General features: G+C 48.0%; 2 protein-coding genes across 2 annotated transcripts in view; one reads left to right on the top strand and one right to left on the bottom strand.

The window, feature by feature from the left end:
- The window catches only part of LOC123756102 (Ca[2+]-channel protein alpha[[1]] subunit T), a 487,984-nt gene that overhangs the window by 282,919 nt on the left and 180,382 nt on the right, over positions 1-24,683 (bottom strand). The window contains exons 2-4 of the mRNA XM_069336529.1: positions 9,921-9,983; positions 7,561-7,680; positions 3,757-3,890 (exon numbers count right to left, since the gene is read on the bottom strand). Of these exons, the coding sequence (XP_069192630.1) occupies positions 3,757-3,890; positions 7,561-7,680; positions 9,921-9,932 (266 nt within the window). The 5' untranslated portion in view covers positions 9,933-9,983. The remainder of the gene's footprint in view (positions 1-3,756; positions 3,891-7,560; positions 7,681-9,920; positions 9,984-24,683) is intronic.
- LOC138371578 (uncharacterized) overlaps positions 11,616-24,683 on the top strand; it is a 14,032-nt gene continuing 964 nt past the window's right edge. Inside the window, exons 1-3 of the mRNA XM_069336463.1 lie at positions 11,616-11,666; positions 17,929-18,037; positions 23,621-24,683. The exon at positions 23,621-24,683 is cut by the window's right edge and continues 964 nt beyond it. Of these exons, the coding sequence (XP_069192564.1) occupies positions 11,616-11,666; positions 17,929-18,037; positions 23,621-24,683 (1,223 nt within the window). The remainder of the gene's footprint in view (positions 11,667-17,928; positions 18,038-23,620) is intronic.

Here is a 24,683-nt window from a genome sequence, read left to right as displayed (position 1 = left end):
ATAAACCCTTCCCGTGCAAGCACTGCGGGAAACGATTCTGCCGACTTGGCAACTTGAATGATCACATGATGGGACATAATGGTACGAGACCTCACATGTGTCATGTGTGTGATAAACTATTCAGCAGACCGGACTATCTGAAGGACCACATGGTGGTTCATATGATTTGATGACAAACCTTACATGTGCCCACACTCTGGGGATAGATACACTCAGCTTGGAAATATGAACAAACACATTCAGCTGCATACAACTGTGCTCGGTGTGTGAGAATTTTAAAATATTGTATGAGAGCCTAATCTCAAAATTAGGCTACAATGTTCCCGTTAATAAACTTTCAAATTTACTGCAATTTGCCTATTTTACTACAATTTACCTATTAATATTCTTAAAATTTTCCTACAATGTACCTATTATTATTCAAATTTGGTACATATTATCAACTTATAATTATTTGTTAGATTAAGGACCTGTCCGAAATGTTGTGTGTTAGTGATGTTAAAAACATCAATGTTATATACTCACAATGCACCTTCTTGCACTAGTATATAAAAAATAAAAAGGACATATGGTTTAAATACATATCTATTTATTTACAAAAATATTTTATTTACAATATTTACAAGAATAAATATTGTGATTTTAATCCTGTAATGAAATCATATCCTAAACTAACTAATCAGTATAATGAACAAATCTACAATGGCCGTAATAAGGATTTGAACCTACAGAACCTACCTTGATGTTCTCAGAAGCGCCTTAGTCAACTGTACCACCACATGGTCAAAAGAATTGCAACCTAGAGTGCTACTGCTCTCACTAGGATCCCGAAGCTTTTCCGAAGCCCAATCTGGGTTTCACACAATTTCCCCCATACCTCTACGGCCTTACTTCAATACACACAGAAATCACTAACGTGATATATCATGTGAACAAATTCACCATTAGGTAGGGGGCAGCCCACAGTCTGTCATTAGGAAAGAGGAGCTAGGACTTATGACCCTAGCTGGAGACTTTAGTTGAATTACTTTTGCATACAGTAATTTTTCATTTTAGTACAGTACAAGTCCCTGGTAGTTCTCGTTATATCTATCCCAACAATTTTCCCACATTTGTAGTCCTTCAAACCGGATAGTCTACAAACTAGATCATATGCAGGCGATGAGTCACAATAATGTGGCTGAAGTAGTTCGTCACAATCGACTTGAGAATGGTCCAGGACGGACCGAAATGTCGTCGTCCCTTCACCTTCTAGTGATTTTATACTTTTTAAACTAGATCATCCATATTATTCCAGTATACATAAGAAACTTCTTCATTTGCATTGGAATAATTAATACATAATCTAGCTTAACCTAGCTAACAGCCAATATCTATATATCTAAGTGAACAAATTGTTTCCTGTGGCCAATCATATCCATTTCCTAGTAAGCATACATAACATACTAGTAACAGTTCTCTGTCAAAAACCACAGTACTTAATTTTATCAGTTATTACAGACACAACTGCATCTTATTTCACATATATATATATATATATCATTATACTTCACTTGTGGAAGTATATGATGTATAACATTATATAAACACTTTTGAGTGTATTATCCAGCATAATCTTTAATCAACTGACTTTCAGAGCTGCTCTGAAAATATCTATCTTTAAAGATACTCTTTAAAAGTGTTTTTTAACACAGTAAGAATATTTCATTACAATATTACCTATATTAACTGTAGTAAACCCTATTGCAGGTCAAATCATTAGGCATTTCTACAGGATTTTATCAACCCCCTACTAGGGTAATATATCTTGTAATAATTTTGCAAAAAATATTGCCATTTACTATTTTTAAATAGTTAATTACAAAATTTACCGATTTGGTGCAATCGGATGAAAACCAAATTTTTACACTTGACAATTCTTTATTCACTTGTCAAGTGACAACTTGTAATGACACAACTTTACACTTGACAGGTGACAACTTGTAATGACACAACTTTACACTTGACAAGTGACAACGTGTAATGACACAACTTTACACTTGACAAGTGACAACGTGTAATGACACAACTTTACACTTGACAAGTCAAGTGACAACACACTTGACTTTCAGCTCCTGCTATATCCAGATTCCAGGGAGGAAAGGTCTTCCTTTCCTCCCTGAAAGAATTCCAGGGAGGTAATGATCTTTGGAATCATTACCTAATTAGACAGGAATAAAATATTCCTGACAATCATTCCTTCAATGATTCCTGTAATCAAAAAATATAATATCTTGGAAAAGTCAAAGAAAAAAGTTTAGTGTCAAGGACACTAAAGTGTCTACAAAATCACTTAACTCAACAGCTTGACAGATGTCAAGAGTTAGCTAATCAGGTATCTCTTGATTTAATCATCTTGAATAACAGGGTCAATGCTGCAGTTGATAAATTTGATAAAATCAATTGCCATGCAGAGATTTATCTAACAGAGATGGCTAATGCTGATTTAACCCGAAGGAAACTTCAGGATATCAGAGCTGAAACAGCAATTATGAAAATATAATTCAGGATCGTCTAGATCAATTAATCAGACTTGCAGTAGCACAACCAAATGTGAGCACATCCACTCAGTTTGGTACCTTAACTATCCCACATATAGCAGCCGAGCTCCCAAAAGTACATTTACCATATTTGAGGGCAAAGCTGAAGAAAATTGGGATGCCTTCTGGAGAGCTTTTGATTTAATAATACATTCTAAGGCGTCTCTCAACAAGACTACTAAATTTCTATATCTACAAGCAAGGCCTCTTAAAAAAAGAGAGAGGTCTGGCAGATCATTGAAATTTTGATCAATTAGGGACCCCACCAGCCCCTTACAGCCCAGTGTCATTAGGAAGAAGGAACTACGATTAACGACCCTAGCTAGGGACTTTAGTTGAATTAATTTTGCATACAGTAATTTGTTAATTTAGTACAGTACAAGTCCCTAGTAGTTCTCATTATATCTATCCCAACAATTTTCACACACACTCCAGGTTGCAATTGCTTTGACTATGTGGTGATACAGTTGAGTAAGGTGCTCAGTCTAAGGAATCTACACACGGGAACATCCCGGGTGTAGATTCGAACCTTCATCACGGCCCTTGTGGGCCATGATGAGGGAATATTGTGAATGAGGTTCAGAATAATATATATCTTGTTACTGTAAGTGGAGTTTGTGTCCTGTGATATAGCACACTTACCTCATAACTTTCCAGGCAAAACATAAATGATTTACAAATATTATTGAGTAGCAATATTTACAAATTTACAGACTATTACTAAAATTAAGCAGGAAACAAATCGAGAAGACTGCGAATCATATCAAGACTACCTAGATGGTCAATTGAAGATTGGCAGATGTAGATGGTGTTCTCAAAAGATTGGCAGATGTAGATGGTGTTCTCAAAAGATTGGCAGATCTAACCCCACAAATAAAAAATCTTCCTTGTGAAGAGATTGAAAAAGCTTAATTTACATTCTCTTGGAAGGCGAAGAGTTAAGGGTTAAATTTAGATCAAGATATTACTCTGGGTAAGGGACTATGAATGGTCAAGTTCATTACAAAATGTTTTCCACCCACATTCCCACATATTATAACGTTCTGCACACACTTAACAATAATAATAATTAAAATAACATATTATATAATATGTTTAAAGTCACTAATAATTGAGAGATAATAATGATGAGCGAGTGATGAATGAGGAGGGGAAGATGTGTGCAGGGGACACTTACCCGGCCACCACGATGAAAAGATCCAGTCTGTTCCAGGAGTCAGCCATGTAAGCCCCTTTCCCAGACCACCCCATCGCCACCATCTTGATCACCATCTCCACGGCGAAGAAGGCAAAGATTGCGTCGTCGAACATCTGTGGAAGGTGTTCCACCATCACCACCAGCACTATTACAACCACCTCTATTATACATTATATATTATTACATATATATTATATATTAAAATACTAAACAATCTGGAGGATGTTGATCCGGACATTTTCTTCAAAAGATCAGCTGTAACATGAACGAGGAACAACGGGTTCCAGCTTAACAAGCCACAATGTAGCACTGAGAACAGCAGATGCTTTTTCACCCATGGGGTTGTAAACCCGCGGAACCGCCTACCCGCTGAATCCGTAAACGCTAAAAATCTGGCGTTTTAAAATACAGCTAGAAAAGATAAGGGAAAATGGGGGGGGGCCTTTGACAAGCCGCCGGCTTCCTGTCCTCGTCGAGATCACTAGTATTAGTGGCCCTCAGGTAAGGTATACATAAAAATAACATCGTATCCCATGCTGGAGTTCTTATTTACTGACACTTATTATTATTTAAGATATTTCTTAAACCCATTTAAACAATGGGTATAAATTGGATTAGTTTAGATTTAGGAAAAACCTGGGTAAATACTGGTTCGGTAACAGGGTTGTTGATTTGTGGAACCAATTATGCACAACGTTTCAGGCAAGATAAATACTTTTTTTGATTTTATACTTTTCTATGTCTAAGTGCTCATGCTCCTTGCTTCCTTACACCCATGGTTAAGCCATAGGTTGGTCTTATGCCTTCTATTCTCTTCTCTCCGGAGAGGGACAAATTGGCCGGCTGTCTCCCAACATTTCTCGTTGAAGAAGTCCAATATTTCCAGTAGCGACCGCCGCCTGAGTTCTGTCTCCAGTGGCATCTTTGACAGCTCTCTCATTTCTTTTTCCAACGATATGCCAACCTTTTACCCTTTGCCCGTTTTCTTAAAGAGTGCATGTCACCTTTCACAAGATGCTAACATGCCACTCTTAGTGATGTCTCACCGAGTTACACTTATAGGTGAAGTATGGCTCGTTCTTCTTTACCATAATGTCACATGGGTCCACTGACCTGATAAGGAAAACTGGTGTTTTTAATCTTTTTAAAAATGGTTTAATTAATTAATCCTGTAGGTAGCAGTTGCGGGAACAGGTCAATAAGGAGCTTTAGAAGGTTCTTCCAGGAACACGACCTTTGCCAAATGCGGAACACAGTCCCCCATGAAAAGGTGCGAGCGCTTTACCTGGGTTCGTATCCTGGCTGGGGAAGATTAACCAGGAAGATACTTAACTGTAGCCTCTGTTCACCGAGCAGTGAATGGGTACCTGGTTGTTAAACGATTTGGCGAGTCATATTCCAGGGAAAATTGACGATTAACTGCGCGAAACGGCAGGCGTCCTAGTGGCTCAACAAGAATGTAACAACTCTTGAATATACAGTATATAAAAAAATAAAAAATAAAGAGTCGAGACTCATTCGTGTTTGCAAGTGAGACAATTTTTTCCAGGATAGTAATAACTAGCCTATTGTTAGTGCCCGAGACCTGCCTGGGGCCGTCTGGTGTTGTGGAGACCACGGCTCCTGTTATCTCAGACCTCCCATTGTTATGGTGCATTGTTTGTGTACTCCCCTAGTTGTGCTTGTGGGGGTTGAGCTCTGGCTCTTTGCTCCCGCCTCTCAACTCTCGGTCAACTGGTGTACAGACGCATCAAGCCACCCATCAACCAGTACAGCCTCCCATCAACCAGTACAGCCTCCCATCAACCTGTACAGCCTCCCATCAACCTGTACAGCCTCCCATCAACCAGTACAGCCTCCCATCAACCTGTACAGCCTCCCATCAACCAGTACAGCCTCCCATCAACCAGTACAGCCTCCCATCAACCTGTACAGCCTCCCATCAACCTGTACAGCCTCCCATCAACCAGTACAGCCTCCCATCAACCTGTACAGCCTCCCATCAACCAGTACAGCCTCCCATCAACCAGTACAGCCTCCCATCAACCTGTACAGCCTCCCATCAACCAGTACAGCCTCCCATCAACCAGTACAGCCTCCCATCAACCAGTACAGCCTCCCATCAACCAGTACAGCCTCCCATCAACCAGTACAGCCTCCCATCAACCAGTACAGCCTCCCATCAACCAGTACAGCCTCCCATCAACCAGTACAGCCTCCCATCAACCAGTACAGCCTCCCATCAACCAGTACAGCCTCCCATCAACCAGTACAGCCTCCCATCCCTCCCACTCCACCAGTGGCGTCATTTCGGTAAATCTGACTATAATAACTGACACAGCTGCCGCCAGACCTGTTGCTACTCACCTTCACGGACCAAAGATGACCTCATCTCGCGTCCCCAGTCAGATATATGCACCTTCGAGGCCTAACTCTCACCATCCCGCCCCCCCCCGAGCCTCTAATGGCCATGATTCGTTAGCTTTCATTTGTTCTTTTTTGCTTAGTCAAGATGTGAAACTTGTAAGATGGGTCGGTTTGGTTAACAGCTTCTTCACCAGCTGCTTGGTTAACAACTTCTTCACCAGCTGCTTGGTTAACAACTTCTTCACCAGCTGCTTGGTTAACAACTTCTTCACCAGCTGCTTGGTTAACAACTTCTTCACCAGCTGCTTGGTTAACAACTTCTTCACCAGCTGCTTGGTTAACAACTTCTTCATCAGCTGCTTGGTTAACAACTTCTTCACCAGCTGCTTGGTTAACAACTTCTTCATCAGCTGCTTGGTGACCTGCAAAGGCCTTTAAAACATCTAGACATGAACCGAAGACACCCTACACGACCCCAAGACACCCTACACCACCCCAAGACACCCTCCACGACCCCAAGACACCCTACATGACCCCAAGACACTCTACACGACCCCAAGACACATTCCACCACCCCAAGACACCCTACATGACCCCAAGACACTCTACACCACCCCAAGACATTCTACACGACCCCAAGACACCCTACATGACCCCAAGACACTCTACACCACCCCAAGACATTCTACACGACCCCAAGACACCCTACACCACCCCAAGACACCCTACACCACCCCAAGACACCCTACACCACCCCAAGACACCCTACACCACCCCAAGACACCCTCCACCACCCCAAGACACCCTACATGACCCCAAGACACTCTACACGACCCCAAGACACCCTACACGACCCCAAGACACCCTACACGACCCCAAGACACCCTACACGACCCCAAGACACCCTACACGACCCCAAGACACCCTCCACGACCCCCAAGACACCCTACACGACCCCAAGACACCCTACACGACCCCAAGACACTCTACACGACCCCAAGACACTCTACACGACCCCAAGACACCCTACACCACCCCAAGACACCCTACACCACCCCAAGACACCCTACACCACCCCAAGACACCCTACACCACCCCAAGACACCCTACACCACCCCAAGACACCCCTACACCACCCCAAGACACCCCTACACCACCCCAAGACACCCTACACCACCCCAAGACACCCTACACCACCCCAAGACACCCTACACCACCCCAAGACACCCTCCACGACCCCCAAGACACCCTACACCACCCCAAGACACCCTCCACCACCCCAAGACTCCCTCCACGACCCCCAAGACACCCTCCACAACCCCCAAGACACCCTCCACAACCCCCAAGACACCCTCCACAACCCCCAAGACACCCTCCACGACCCCCAAGGAAGCAGCAGTAGCCAGCAGGACTCACCTGGAGTATCTTGCAACGGTTGGTGGAGCAGACCTCGTCGACACAGGGCTGGTACATGCCCAGCGTCACACAGTTCAAGAGGATGACGAACATGCTGACTCGCTCGAACCACGTGATCAGCTGAGTTAAGGAAAGTTGCAGGTGAAGATGAGGAGGGTGTCTGGTGGCCACGGTACACTTCCTGTGACACCTTCTCTGGACGACTGGACACTCAACATGAGACGTCTTATACGTGCGTCAGGGGCGTCTTATACATGCGTCAGGGGCGTCTTATACATGCGTCAGGGGCGTCTTATACATGCGTCAGGGGCGTCTTATACGTGCGTCAGGGGCGTCTTATACATGCGTCAGGGGCGTCTTATACGTGCGTCAGGGGCGTCTTATACATGCGTCAGGGGCGTCTTATACGTGCGTCAGGGGCGTCTTATACGTGCGTCAGGGGCGTCTTATACGTGCGTCAGGGGCGTCTTATACGTGCGTCAGGGGCGTCTTATACGTGCGTCAGGGGCGTCTTATACATGCGTCAGGGGCGTCTTATACATGCGTCAGGGGCGTCTTATACGTGCGTCAGGGGCGTCTTATACGTGCGTCAGGGGCGTCTTATACATGCGTCAGGGGCGTCTTATACATGCGTCAGGGGCGTCTTATACGTGCGTCAGGGGCGTCTTATACGTGCGTCAGGGGCGTCTTATACGTGCGTCAGGGGCGTCTTATACGTGCGTCAGGGGCGTCTTATACGTGCGTCAGGGGCGTCTTATACGTGCGTCAGGGGCGTCTTATACATGCGTCAGGGGCGTCTTATACGTGCGTCAGGGGCGTCTTATACATGCGTCAGGGGCGTCTTATACGTGCGTCAGGGGCGTCTTATACGTGCGTCAGGGGCGTCTTATACGTGCGTCAGGGGCGTCTTATACATGCGTCAGGGGCGTCTTATACGTGCGTCAGGGGCGTCTTATACGTGCGTCAGGGGCGTCTTATACATGCGTCAGGGGCGTCTTATACATGCGTCAGGGGCGTCTTATACGTGCGTCAGGGGCGTCTTATACGTGCGTCAGGGGCGTCTTATACGTGCGTCAGGGGCGTCTTATACGTGCGTCACGGGCGTCTTATACTTGCGTCAGGGGCGTCTTATACGTGCGTCAGGGGCGTCTTATACATGCGTCAGGGGCGTCTTATACATGCGTCAGGGGCGTCTTATACGTGCGTCAGGGGCGTCTTGTACGTGCGTCAGGGGCGTCTTATACATGCGTCAGGGGCGTCTTATACATGCGTCAGGGGCGTCTTATACGTGCGTCAGGGGCGTCTTATACGTGCGTCAGGGGCGTCTTATACATGCGTCAGGGGCGTCTTATACGTGCGTCAGGGGCGTCTTATACGTGCGTCAGGGGCGTCTTATACATGCGTCAGGGGCGTCTTATACATGCGTCAGGGACTTACAGCAGGGTAGGGCGGGGGGGGGGGCTAAGGGTATGGGTACATTTAGCTACACTTTAGTAAAATAATATGCACCATTAGTCACCATCATCACGTCACCACCAGCAATATATAGCCACCTTGGTAATCACTAACATGTCACTATCATTGTTATCACCAACTACTGCCAACTATATCATCAACACAACCTTCATCACCATCATAACTCACCATCATCATCAACAGTCACCATCATCATAACTCACCATCATCATTGTAACTCACCACCATCATTGTAACTCACCATCATCATAACTCACCATCATCATCATTGTAACTCACCATCATCATAACTCACCACCATCATCATTGTAACTCACCACCATCATCATTGTAACTCACCACCATCATCATCATTGTAACTCACCATCATCATTGTAACTCACCATCATAACTCACCATCATAACTCACCACCATCATCATTGTAACTCACCACCATCATCATTGTAACTCACCACCATCATCATTGTAACTCACCATCATCATAACTCACCATCACCACCATCACTGTAACTCACTACCACCATCATTGTTACCATCATTGTTACTCACCATCATCATAACTCACCACTATCATCATCGTAACTCACTATCATCGTAACTCACCATCATCATAACTCACCATCACCACCATCACTGTAACTCACTACCACCACCATCATTGTTACTCACCATCATTGTTACTCACCATAATCATAACTCACCACTATCATCATCGTAACTCACCATCATCGTAACTCACCACCACCGTCACCATCATTGTAACTCACCACCACCGTCACCATCATTGTAACTCACCACCACCGTCACCATCATTGTAACTCACCATCATTGTAACTCACCATCACCATCATTGTAACTCACCGTCACCATCATTGTAACTCACCGTCACCATCATCGTAACTCACCACCACCGTCACCATCCTCATGGCCATCGTTGTCGATATCCCTGAAATAATAAGAAAAAAATATTATTACTGATTTTGAGAAAGAGAGAGAGACAGAGAGCGAGAGAGAGCGAGAGCGAGAGAGACAGCGAGAGACAGAGAGCGAGAGAGAGACAGAGCGAGAGAGAGACAGAGCGAGAGAGAGACAGAGCGAGAGAGAGACAGAGCGAGAGAGAGAGAGAGAGAGAGAGAGAGAGAGAGAGAGAGAGAGAGAGACAGAGCGAGAGAGAGAGCGAGAGACAGAGCGAGAGAGAGAGCAAGAGACAGAGAGCGAGAGAGAGAGAGCGAGAGAGAGAGAGAGCGAGAGAGAGAGAGAGCGAGAGAGAGAGAGAGCGAGAGAGAGAGAGAGAGAGACAGAGCGAGAGAGAGCTCTATACAGTCACCATCTAGTCATACAAACTGCACGTTTACATCAACAACAACAACAACAAGACGCCATCTATAATTAAAATTTCATCTTTTATTTCAAGTTTATGAAGAGTTGGGTATTAACAGCGGACAGGAAGAATGCTTTTGTTAAGATGCTAATGGCAGATGTGCATGGATTAAACAGAGCTCTAGAGAGCCACTGGTCCACTCTACAGCTGGTGCCTGCCTCTACATGAAGCACTACAACACGTGTTAGAGAGCCACTGGTCCACTCTACAGCTGGTGCCTGCCTCTACATGAAGCACTACAAGACGTGTTAGAGCGCCACTGGTCCACTCTACAGCTGGTGCCTGCCTCTACATGAAGCACTACAAGACGTGTTAGAGCGCCACTGGTCCACTCTACAGCTGGTGCCTGCCTCTACATGAAGCACTACAACACGTGTTAGAGAGCCACTGGTCCACTCTACAGCTGGTGCCTGCCTCTACATGAAGCACTACAACACGTGTTAGAGAGCCACTGGTCCACTCTACAGCTGGTGCCTGCCTCTGCATGAAGCACTACAACACGTGTTAGAGAGCCACTGGTCCACTCTACAGCTGGTGCCTGCCTCTGCATGAAGCACTACAACACGTGTTAGAGAGCCACTGGTCCACTCTACAGCTGGTGCCTGCCTCTACATGAAGCACTACAACACGTGTTAGAGAGCCCCTGGTCCACTCTACAGCTGGTGCCTGCCTCTACATGAAGCACTACAACACGTGTTAGAGAGCCCCTGGTCCACTCTACAGCTGGGGCCTGCCTCTGCATGAAGCACTACAACACGTGTTAGAGAGCCACTGGTCCACTCTACAGCTGGTGCCTGCCTCTGCATGAAGCACTACAACACGTGTTAGAGAGCCACTGGTCCACTCTACAGCTGGTGCCTGCCTCTGCATGAAGCACTACAACACGTGTTAGAGAGCCCCTGGTCCACTCTACAGCTGGTGCCTGCCTCTACATGAAGCACCTCAACACGTTGCATTCCTCTGGTGGAGTGACTCCTGGTGGAGCCCCGAGTCCGTCTTGCTCCGTAATATTACCTCACACAGCTGACATTATAAACACACCTTTATAAACGGCCAGTAATGACACTATGTAAATGTTACCTGGAGCACTGTATGAAGGACAGACCCAAGTGTGTACTGATCTAGTGTTTATCCCGGGATTCAAAACCAGAAATTCCAGATTGTGGGAATTATTATTAATTCTCGCAGTTAATGCTTATGACGCTTGTTAGTTCAGGATCATCGGCTGACTTTGTAAGGTGTATTAGGGTAAGCCTGTGTGTGTGTACTCACCTAGTTGTGGTTGAGGGGGTTGAGCTCTGGCTCTTTGGTCCCGCCTCTCAACTGTTACTATTATTTTTTCCACGCGCACACACGCACACACGCACACACGCACACACACGCACACGCACGCACACGCACGCACACACGCACACACGCACACGCACGCACACACACAGGAAGCAGCCCGTAAAAGCTGGCTAACTCCCAGGTACCTATTTACTGCTAGGTAACAGGGGCATCACAATGAAAGAAACTCTGCCTTTTTTTTTGTTTCTCGCCGGCGCCGGGAATCGAACCCGGGCCACAGGATTAGGTATCCAGCGTGCTATCCAGGGAGCCACCGGCGCCCTAGGGGTGTGCGCGCGCGCTTAAAACACAAGTGCGGATAAAAACCAACAAAAGAGTGAAGTAGGATAATAAACGGCAAGTGTTGGTTGTGTGGGCACGAGGTTATTGTACTAATGGCCAGTAATTGGTTTAGTGGTCAGTTTGGTGAAGTATCCCCTCGTGGGTCGCTTGGCCACCCGTCCTGACCTCTGTGTTCTGTCGCACACACCATGTTACACAGCCCTCACACTCACACTACTGACCCGTGACCTTGCCCAGGATTACTTGACCCTGGGCGGAACCCTTTGACCTTGGCCAGGATTACTTGACCCTGGGTGGAACCCTTTGACCTTGGCCAGGATTACTTGACCCTGGGTGGAACCCTTTGACATTGGTCAGGATTACTTGACCCTGGGTGGAACCCTTTGACCTTGGCCAGGATTACTTGACCCTGGGTGGAACCCTTTGACCTTGGTCAGGATTACTTGACCCTGGGTGGAACCCTTTGACCTTGGCCAGGAGTCCTTGACTCTGGGTGGAACCCTTTGACCTTGGTCAGGAGTCCTTGACCCTGGGTGGAACCCTTTGACCTTGGCCACCGGTTAACCACGGTTTGAACTATGCCTGCAAGCTGTTAGGCTTTCTGGTGATATTAAATCGCTCCTTTCTCACTTGCGTTCAACCCATCCACTTGGGCTGGAAGATAGAGCGACGGTCTCGCTTCATACAGGTCTGCGTTCAATCCCCGACCGTCCAAATGGTTGGGCACCGTTCTTTTTCTCACCGTCCCATCCCGAATCTTTATCCTGATTCCTTCCCAGTGCTATATAGTCGTAATGGCTTGGCGCTTCTCCTGATAATTCCCTCCCTCCAGTGTATGCCCCTCATCTTCGCTGTGTACGGAGGTGCCCCATCGTTAGTCTCCCCGGAGAGCGTAAAAACATCTTCGTTTCTATGGTAGTCAGGTGTCGCTGGTGTCTCTAGTTCCCTAGAGTCTTCGTAGTGTCTGGGTGGAGTAGCACTGTGGGCGTCTGGTGCCTGCGGCAGGTTGTCCGGCCTCCGAGAGGCGCTCAACACGCTAGCAACCTACACCCTCATTCACGAAGCACTTACGCAAGTACTTACGAACGTGTACATCTTCCCTCAATCTTTGACGGCTTTGGTTACATTTATTAAATAGTTTACAAGCATGAAAACTTGCCAATCAACTGTTGTTATTGTTATAAACAGCCTCCTGGTGCTTCGGAGCTCATTAACTGTTTAATAATTTTAAACAAAGCCGCCAAAGTTTGAGAAAAGATGTACAGGTTCGTAAGTGCTTGCGTAACTACTACGTGAATCTGGCCCCAACACCTTACATGCCAACGTCTCTAACTCCGCCACCGGTCAACAGATGGCGCTCAAGTACCCGGGGGTTGCCACACACCACACATCACTCAACTCCTCTTCATATCCTCATCCCCCATCACAATCGTCTCTGTTTTCCCTATTAAATTATCCTGTTAAAAAGTAATCCCCGAAAATGGAGGGGAACAATTTTTTGGGGGAGCAGAATACTTTTGGTGAAGGGCATCCAAACCCGATATTAATCCGCCAGAGTGTAGTGGCTGACCGGCGCGGCTCCACACTCCCAAAGTGGCAATGGAAGCCGTTCGACTCTTGCTGTAAATATCTCTATGTATTGTAATATCTCTATGTAAATATCTATATGTATTTATGACAGTGTCAGACCACGGAGGAAAATTGAAACAGGAATTTCCATAAGTACTTTCGTATATTAATACATCTTCAGAAGCAGCACTCCTTCTGAAGATGTATTAATATACGAAAGTACTTAAGGAAATTCCTGTTTCAGTTTTCCTCCGTGGTCTCACACTGTCACATTTTTAATCACGTGTTTATTTTTCGTGATTTAAACACACATGTATTTATGTATATGTCATTATATGTATGTAGGTATTTATGTACCTAATAGCCAGAACGTACTACTTGGTCTAGTATGCAACGCTCGATTTGCCTAACAGGCAAAGTGATTTCCGTCAATTTCTTAAAAAAAATCGAATTCGTATATTTAAATTAATATTATTATATTATATAAAGAACATGAATTAGTGACTTAGGTGAGGGGAGGCTAGGTTACCTTTAGTCATATCTTCGTTACTTTTAACTCAAATACCAAATAAAAATATTATGAATGGAATGTTTAGGAAAAAATGGAAAACGGATATAAATAAAAAAAATGAAAAAAATGAAAGCTTTATCATTGCAAGAGGATAAAGTTTAGTGAGGGATTGTGAGAGTGAAGAGCTGCACTGACCACTGGGATCCACACACACACACACACACACACACACACACACACACACACACACACACACACACACAGAGGTTGTGGAAGCAAATACTATTCATACTTTTAAAGCTAGGTATGATAGGGAAATGGGACAGTCATTGCTGTAAACAACCGATAGCTGGAAAGGCGGGATCCAAGAGTCAATGCTCGATCCTGCAAGCACAAATAGGTGAGTACACACACACACACACACACACAGCTAAACACAGATGCCGAAGAAATATAAGAAAATTCACCTTCGCAAATAGAGTGGTAGACGGTTGGAACAAGTTAAGTGAGAAGGTGGTGGAGGCCAAGACCGTCAGTAGTTTCAAAGCGTTATATGAGAAAGAGTGCTGGGAAGACGGGACACCACGAGCGTAGCTCTAATCCTGTAACTACACTTAGGTAATTACACACACACACACACACACACACACACACACACACACACACACACACACTGACGGTTGAGAGGCGGGACCAAAGAGCCAGAGCTCAACCCCCGCAAACACAACTAGGTGAGTACAACTAGGTGAGTACACACACACCCTTCCGGTCAGTGATCGACATGGATGAAGTACAGAACAACATGGATAGTGGTGTAATACACCCGGTGATCACCCAGTCCGTCCTCCTAAGGTCTCCCAACGTCAAGAAACTGTCCTACTAAAGTGCCCTTTACCTAACCTTCCAGAGAACTCAAAACAGAAAACGGGACAGCATGTCAATTTCGCGAGCCGCTTCCATGTTCTAGTACGACAATTTTTAACCTTAGGTGGAGTATACGTCAAAATGCGACGTTCTGTTATGTAATAATTGTAAAAGATCTCCTTATACTAATAAATTAAAAAAATGAATTGCTCCTGGTATTTCGGAGCTCATTAACTGTTTAATAATTGTAAACAAAGCCGCCAAAGATTAAGATAAGATGTAGAGGTTCGTAAGTGTTAGCGTAACTGCTTCGTGAATGTAGCCTCTGGAGCCTGGCTGGGGTTCCACAGGCTCCTCTAACCCGCCTTCCGAGACCAACTCTGAAATAAAATGGAAATCCTTCACCTGTGATGGAATTCATGTTGATCTGGGAGGATCCATTGTTTCCTGAGCTCCTTATAAGAGGCTGTGGCTGGTAGACCCCTTACAGCCCCTTCAACACCACCACCACCTCAAGTGACACCACCACCTCAAGTGGCAACACCACCTCAAGTGGCAACACCACCACCACCTCTCCCCTTCAAGTGACAACAGGGAAGGGGAGAGAGAAGGTGAGGGGAGGGGACGGAGGGAAGGGGAAAGAGACAGTGTTGGAGGAAGAGAGGGAACAAGATGTGGTGAAGGGGAAGACAGAAGACAGAACTGACACACAAGGACTACAAACCCTCCTCTGTCATGCCTCTATATATCTCCTTCATTAGTATTATTATTATTTCTTTAAACTTCGGAAGAGAAAAAGGTTTTGGTTATTCATCTTCTTCCTCTCTTGTGTGTGTCTCTAGACGGACTCACTCACTCACTCACTCTCCCCTTGTGCCTCGCTCCCTTCCTTCCTTGACATGCCAAACTGGCTGAAGTTTTTAACATTGTGATCGGCCGATGACAAGTTTGGGTAAAGTTATATTGTGTGCGGAGCTGAGGGACGGAGGGAGGGAGAGAGGCATGACATGAACGTTGAAAGATGGAATACATGAAAAGGAGTTCGCGCGCGCGCGCGTGCGTGTGTGTGTGTGTGTGTGTGTGTGTGTGTGTGTGTGTGTGTGTGTGTGTGTGTACTCACCTAGTTGTGCTTGCGGGGGTTGAGCTCTGGCTCTTTGGTCCCGCCTCTCAACTGTCAATCAACTGGTGTACAGGTTCCTGAGCCTACTGGGCTCTATCATATCTACACTTGAAACTGTGTATGGAGTCAGCCTCCACCACATTGCTTCCTAATGAAATAATATCACTATCACCTAATAATAATAAATATCACTGCTGTGGGTGTGTGTTTGTGTGTGTGTGTGTGTGTGTGTGTGTGTGTGTGTGTGTGTGTGTGTGTGTGTGTGTGTGTGCGTGCGTGTGTGCGTGTGTGCGTGTGTGCGTGTGTGCGTGTGTGTGTGTGTGTGTGTGTGTGTGTGCGTGTGTGTGCGTGCATGTGAGACCACAAGGCGCTGTGAAATACGACTTCATTAAGGTAACTGGTGTGTGTGTCCTCACTGTGGCCTGTACACCAGGGGTAATCACGGATCCCGCCTCGGGTAATTAACCTAATTATCTTACTACACTGGCTTATAATACCAAACTATCTTCAGCCTCGTCTTCTTGGATAACATTACCATAACTGTTAATTAACTGCCGTTAACATCGATTACACTGAGGAAAGGTAGATAAGTTAGGGTCAAATTAAGGTTTCCTGTAGTCCATATCATTCTCGTTAAGTGAGCATAGGTTACTTGAGGGGGAACACAGGTTACACTGTAGCTACACTGCAGGTCCCGGGTATATGGGACAATGGTGATATGTGGTATAATGTCCTTCATTATTCGTCCCTTCGCGCCCATATGTGCCTCACCATTAATTAAAATGTATATTATCATTATTAGCATAATTGACAAGTGAGGCACCCACACAAGGCAATCACCAGTGTTGAAAGTAATTAACAAGAGGCAGTTATGGTGTAATTATTATGTATACAACACCTTAAGAAATAGTGTAAGTCACATAAAATTATATTTTTAATGCATTTACACATAGCGGGTGTTGCTACACCTTCTATACTACTGCTATTACTACTAATAATAATAATAATAAATTAAAAACTAACAATTATGGGTTAAGTTACACAAATGCTAGAGAGAGAAGACACCATATGTTAAAACAAAAAACCCAGACTGGTGAAGTATTGAAACGCGGGTGTTGTTTACCGTAGAGTGTTATGACAAGAGTATTAGGTAAGGAAACTATGAGGGGAAAACCCCAAGTCATTTCGAATATATAGCACTGGGAAGGGGTCAGGATAAGGATTCGGGATGGGACGGGGGAAAGGAATGGTGCCCAACCACTTTGTAGGCTGGTAAACTTAAGAGTGATGGTCTCCACAAGCCGTCAATCACCAGAGGTGCCCCAAATTGCCTCTTCAATATATAAATACCAAATATACTAAGTTTTCATACTATTGGGCAGAGGCGCTTCACCACATCACTTCAACATGGCGGCGGCAGCATGACGCACAGGTGCTCCTGCTCCACCATGATGACGTGATGTGGTGATATATGTGTCCAGTAATGCCACGAGTGTTGCCGGGTGTTGGGGGTAGTGTAGGGTGTTGGGGTTATAGGTCTGATGACTTCCCAATACTTGTGTACCGTCGGTGGCTGAGTGGTTATAGTACTGGACTGCCAAGGAGCATGGAGGCCTTGCTCATCGGGTTCGAATCCTTCAGAAATCAAGCGTTTTCTCATGCATATATATGCATATCTCTCTCTCTCCCTTTCTCTCTCTCTCTCTCTCTCCTTCCCCACTCTAGACACATGAATAGATGCAGTAGACGAGAGGAAGGTCAGTGGAGTAAATATTGAAGACGTGGAGGTCAGTCCAACTCTCCGCCTGCTGCAGGAGCTGCTGCAGGAGCTGCTGCAGGCGCTGCTGCAGGCGCTGCTGCAGGAGCTGCTGCAGGCGCTGCTGCAGGAGCTGCTGCAGGCGGTGTTCCAAGATGGAGGCTGCCGTTAGTCCTTGTGTATGTGTGTAACCTGACCTCCCCCCCCCCCCCCCACACACAAGTGGTTATGAAGGAGTAGACGACGATAATTATGGGTTCATGACATAACAAAATCTGTTGTTTGTTTTGTGTGTGCCTGTGTGTGCCTGTGTGTGCCTGTGTGTGCTTGTGTGTGCCTGTGTGTGCCTGTGTGTGCCTGTGTGTCCTTGTGTGCTTGGAGAGATAACCCGCAGTCTCCATTCCCGCCTCAGATATTTACTTGGGCCAGAGATAATCACGTCATCCTGCCAAGACCAGCGGATTGGTTAAATTGGTCGTTTACGGTCGTTTGGTGAGGCAGTTAACCTTGGGGGCGAGCGACCCCTACCTCTCCCCTCCACCAGACCTTTATCACCCCATCTCTTCCCCCCTGGGGTGTGCCTCACCACCCCCCAGGTCCCCCTCACCCCCCCAGGAAGACCTAACCAGTCCCAACAAGAGGTCCGGGACAGCCTTGTCTAGACTGACGCTTGATAAACCTCTTCACTCACAAAGGCCAAGCTCTTCACTCAAACCTTTTGTCATGTGTCTCTGCTCACGTTGGCTTCCTGGTGTGTCACAGGAATATCTCTATATATTTATCTTTATAATATTATATAGTTATGCGGTTGTAACACAGACCCAGTTATTTATTGAATTTATTTCATTGAATTAAATTTTGCTGAACAGAGCAGAACAAATTTTGCAAGAAGTGTGTGAGTGTTGTGTAGAGGAGAGAGGCGGGAGCACAGGTCATACCACCATACACCAAGAGGTATACTTGGTGTGTATAGTATGATGTATACCCCGTGTGGGGCTGGCTGGCTCTCTTAGTCAAGGGTCCAGCTTAATGGAGAATATGTGTTGGCATTCACAATATATAGTTTACTATGTGTTCTGAACACCTCGTTAAGGGCGCTTGTTTAATGACTTAATGATCAGCGGTGCTCGCTAACACGCTGCTTCTATAGAACTGTTCTAGAAATTGTTCTGCTAGTCAGAGAGATAGTCAAGAAATTGGTTATCTTTGTTCTCCATTATATTCAACGCTGTCACGCACAAGAGGTCAATACACCTCTTTTTGCATCTATAATCAAAATATTTATTTGCAAACATTTTGACATAAAATTTATGGTTTTAATCCAAACAATAATTCAGAAAACGTAAAAAGATGGTAAACATTTAAGGCTTTGTTAAGGAGAGCGTTGAGAGGATCGAACCCTGGCCAGGAAAAGCCTGCGTGGATGCTCGAGAGTCTCTCAGGCAATAAGGTAAATGTAGTGTGAGTATAAGGAATGAAAGAGGTCAATTAACATCTTTATAAGCTCTATCATTTGCCTTTATGAGTGGGATTGTGTGGTTATAGATAGGAGCTGCCTCGTATGGGCCAATAGGCCTTCTGCAGTTACCTTTGTTCTTATGTTCTTATTAAACAGAAATTGAACATGCTAACTGAACATTTTTGTAAGCAGAATAGGCAAATGTAACTTAGATACTAAAGAGTCGGCTGGTGCACACACACACACACACACACACACACACACACACACACCTCTAATGATGTGTACTATGGGGTCCTTTCCCACTTGAATCACCTCTTTCCAACGTGAACCAAGAGCCTCCTGCTTCTCTAACCACTGGGGTCTGGTTGACACTGGCCGCCTAGTATTTTCACCAACCAATTTGCTGAAGTTTTTATATTATTTCAAAGTTTTATTACCTTCTCGAATTACAGCAGGGCCAGAGAGGTCTATAAATCTTTATGAATGTTCCCAGCGACCCCCCAAGCCTGCCTGAAGCCTTCTGCCATTACCAGAAGGCTTGTATCTACCAACACAGGAGCTGAGAATGTGTCCAAGAATGTTCCAGCTTACTTAGTGCCCTCAAGATGCTCCATGCTCCGTCAGTCTCACCTGGGGATCAGATCACCTGCTTTCGTATCTTAGTAAGATTGTGTGAACGTCAGTTGGTCCGCCCCGGATATATTGTCCAGCAGGAGGAGCCGTGGTCCAGTGTGGGCAGTGTGGAGCTGTGACACACAGGGCTCACACCTCAGGAGTCATGGCAGGCAATCCGTTATCAATGGTGGTGGGGAGTAATGTGTCGTGTGTATGAATATGCACAATATTCCAATATGTTGCGGCGGACACTGACCTGTCTTGCCACACTAGCAGCAGTTGTTGTTGTTCAAGTTTCAATTACATTGACATTATACATTTATTGCTCGTAGTTTGGTAATCTATCGGTATTATTTTGAATTTTCTCTTTCTCAAATTATTTTGTAAATTGTTAATTTTTTTATACCTAACAAGGGTTTATTAAATGTATATTAGTTTGTATTATACTGTACTAGAGGGGGGGGGGGGGGAGATACCCGGCGGGGTCCGGGTCTCGTATCTGTTTGTCTCTCTCATTCTCCTCCCCTCATTCTCTCTCTCCTTGCCTCCCATTCTCCTTCCATCCATACCTCACACTCTATGGATAACCAAGGCCCGGATCCGGTCTCCACGGGCCCTGGTCTCCACGGGCCCAGGTCTCCACGGGTCCGGTCTCCACGGGTCCGGTCTCCACGGGCCCGGTCTCCACGGGCCCGGTCTCCCGCCACGCCTAAACATTCGTCTTCATAGACACAGATTTATGTGAAGGCCCCAAAAGCTGGCCAAGATATGTGCAAGCAATCACTCACTTGCATCACTCCCCCTTGACCTGCAGACCAAACCTGCAGCAATCAATCCTTACTCCCCGCACCAACATTTCAGAAGTGAAGCTGTCCGTCAGTACCTGGCGTCTGTCTGTGTACACCCGGCTAGAGATGTTTACATCCGGATGTTGATGATGTTTAAACTCATGTGTCAAACATTGATTTCCGCAAGTATGGTTGGTGAGGGGGTCCTCCCCCTGCCCGGGGAGCTGCACTCACACGTCAACATGGACTTCATCTTACTTCACATGGCAGGAAAGCTTCATTGATCTGTCAAGGAGGGACCACTAGCCGGCGTCAGCCACCTGTATAACATGCCACTTAAGGGCCCGTACTACGGGGTCTCGCGGCTGAGTGGACAGCGTTCTGGGTTCGTAGTTCCCAAGGCCCGGGTTCGATCCCCGGCGGAGGCGGAAACATATGGTTGCCAGATACCTCTGGAGGTACCCGGTGGCTGCCAGATACCTCTGGGGTACCCGGTGGCTGCCAGATACCTCTGGGGTACCCGGTGGCTGCCAGATACCTCTGGGGTACCCGGTGGCTGCCAGATACCTCTGGGGTACCCGGTGGCTGCCAGATACCTCTGGGGTACCCGGTGGCTGCCAGATACCTCTGGGGTACCCGGTGGCTGCCAGATACCTCTGGGGTACCCGGTGGCTGCCAGATACCTCTGGGGTACCCGGTGGCTGCCAGATACCTCTGGGGTACCCGGTGGCTGCCAGATACCTCTGGGGTACCCGGTGGCTGCCAGATACCTCTGGGGTACCCGGTGGCTGCCAGATACCTCTGGGGTACCCGGTGGCTGCCAGATACCTCTGGGGTACCCGGTGGCTGCCAGATACCTCTGGGGTACCCGGTGGCTGCCAGATACCTCTGGGGTACCCGGTGGCTGCCAGATACCTCTGGGGTACCCGGTGGCTGCCAGATACCTCTGGGGTACCCGGTGGCTGCCAGATACCTCTGGGGTACCCGGTGGCTGCCAGATACCTCTGGGGTACCCAGTGGCTGCCAGATACCTCTGGGGTACCCAGTGGCTGCCAGATACCTCTGGGGTACCCAGTGGCTGCCAGATACCTCTGGGGTACCCAGTGGCTGCCAGATACCTCTGGGGTACCCAGTGGCTGCCAGATACCTCTGGGGTACCCAGTGGCTGCCAGATACCTCTGGGGTACCCAGTGGCTGCCAGATACCTCTGGGGTACCCAGTGGCTGCCAGATACCTCTGGGGTACCCAGTGGCTGCCAGATACCTCTGGGGTACCCAGTGGCTGCCAGATACCTCTGGGGTACCCAGTGGCTGCCAGATACCTCTGGGGTACCCAGTGGCTGCCAGATACCTCTGGGGTACCCAGTGGCTGCCAGATACCTCTGGGGTACCCAGTGGCTGCCAGATACCTCTGGGGTACCCAGTGGCTGCCAGATACCTCTGGGGTACCCAGTGGCTGCCAGATACCTCTGGGGTACCCAGTGGCTGCCAGATACCTCTGGGGTACCCAGTGGCTGCCAGATACCTCTGGGGTACCCAGTGGCTGCCAGATACCTCTGGGGTACCCAGTGGCTGCCAGATACCTCTGGGGTACCCAGTGGCTGCCAGATACCTCTGGGGTACCCAGTGGCTGCCAGATACCTCTGGGGTACCCAGTGGCTGCCAGATACCTCTGGGGTACCCAGTGGCTGCCAGATACCTCTGGGGTACCCAGTGGCTGCCAGATACCTCTGGGGTACCCAGTGGCTGCCAGATACCTCTGGGGTACCCAGTGGCTGCCAGATACCTCTGGGGTACCCAGTGGCTGCCAGATACCTCTGGGGTACCCAGTGGCTGCCAGATACCTCTGGGGTACCCAGTGGCTGCCAGATACCTCTGGGGTACCCAGTGGCTGCCAGATACCTCTGGGGTACCCAGTGGCTGCCAGATACCTCTGGGGTACCCAGTGGCTGCCAGATACCTCTGGGGTACCCAGTGGCTGCCAGATACCTCTGGGGTACCCAGTGGCTGCCAGATACCTCTGGGGTACCCAGTGGCTGCCAGATACCTCTGGGGTACCCAGTGGCTGCCAGATACCTCTGGGGTACCCAGTGGCTGCCAGATACCTCTGGGGTACCCAGTGGCTGCCAGATACCTCTGGGGTACCCAGTGGCTGCCAGATACCTCTGGGGTACCCAGTGGCTGCCAGATACCTCTGGGGTACCCAGTGGCTGCCAGATACCTCTGGGGTACCCAGTGGCTGCCAGATACCTCTGGGGTACCCAGTGGCTGCCAGATACCTCTGGGGTACCCAGTGGCTGCCAGATACCTCTGGGGTACCCAGTGGCTGCCAGATACCTCTGGGGTACCCAGTGGCTGCCAGATACCTCTGGGGTACCCAGTGGCTGCCAGATACCTCTGGGGTACCCAGTGGCTGCCAGATACCTCTGGGGTACCCAGTGGCTGCCAGATACCTCTGGGGTACTCAGTGGCTGCCAGATACCTCTGGGGTACTCAGTGGCTGCCAGATACCTCTGGGGTACTCAGTGGCTGCCAGATACCTCTGGGGTACTCAGTGGCTGCCAGATACCTCTGGGGTACTCAGTGGCTGCCAGATACCTCTGGGGTACTCAGTGGCTGCCAGATACCTCTGGGGTACTCAGTGGCTGCCAGATACCTCTGGGGTACTCAGTGGCTGCCAGATACCTCTGGGGTACTCAGTGGCTGCCAGATACCTCTGGGGTACTCAGTGGCTGCCAGATACCTCTGGGGTACTCAGTGGCTGCCAGATACCTCTGGGGTACCCACCTCACCTCCACCAACAGACATTTTCTGTCAACAAACCGAACGATTTTGGACAATAATTTCACAGGCATGAAGCCCCACCTAAGTTGACTTGGTTGGTAGAGAGCCCCAAGTTGTCCCAGCCGGCGATAACTTATGATAACGATGACAAGAGTGGAGACTGGCGCCGGAGCAGGAGAGGACAGCATCAATACACTGTCAGCCGCCTCCAGCTCAACTGTCAGCCTCCTCCAGCTCAACTGTCAGCCTCCTCCACCTCAACTGTCAGCCTCCTCCAGCTCAACTGTCAGCCTCCTCCAGCTCAACTGTCAGCCGCCTCCAGCTCAACTGTCAGCCGCCTCCACCTCAACTGTCAGCCTCCTCCACCTCAACTGTCAGCCGCCTCCAGGTCAACTGTCAGCCGCCTCCAGGTCAACTGTCAGCCGCCTCCAGGTCAACTGTCAGCCGCCTCCAGCTCAACTGTCAGCCGCCTCCAGCTCAACTGTCAGCCGCCTCCAGCTCAACTGTCAGCCGCCTCCAGCTCAACTGTCAGCCGCCTCCAGCTCAACTGTCAGCCGCCTCCACCTCAACTGTCAGCCGCCTCCACCTCAACTGTCAGCCGCCTCCACCTCAACTGTCAGCCGCCTCCACCTCAACTGTCAGCCGCCTCCACCTCAACTGTCAGCCGCCTCCACCTCAACTGTCAGCCGCCTCCACCTCAACTGTCAGCCGCCTCCACCTCAACTGTCAGCCGCCTCCACCTCAACTGTCAGCCGCCTCCACCTCAACTGTCAGCCGCCTCCACCTCAACTGTCAGCCGCCTCCAGCTCAACTGTCAGCCGCCTCCAGCTCAACTGTCAGCCTCCTCCACCTCAACTGTCAGCCTCCTCCACCTCAACTGTCAGCCTCCTCCACCTCAACTGTCAGCCTCCACCTCAACTGTCAGCCTCCTCCAGGTCAACTGTCAGCCTCCTCCACCTCAACTGTCAGCCTCCTCCAGCTCAACTGTCAGCCTCCTCCACCTCAACTGTCAGCCTCCTTCAGGTCAACTGTCAGCCTCCTCCACCTCAACTGTCAGCCTCCTCCACCTCAACTGTCAGCCTCCTCCACCTCAACTGTCAGCCTCCTCCACCTCAACTGTCAGCCGCCTCCACCTCAACTGTCAGCCGCCTCCACCTCAACTGTC

Source organism: Procambarus clarkii, chromosome 36, assembly GCF_040958095.1.
Source record: "Procambarus clarkii isolate CNS0578487 chromosome 36, FALCON_Pclarkii_2.0, whole genome shotgun sequence".
Classification (NCBI taxonomy): Eukaryota; Metazoa; Arthropoda; class Malacostraca; order Decapoda; family Cambaridae; genus Procambarus; species Procambarus clarkii.
Note: the sequence above shows the minus strand (reverse complement) of the source record. Positions and strands in the feature narration are given on the sequence as shown.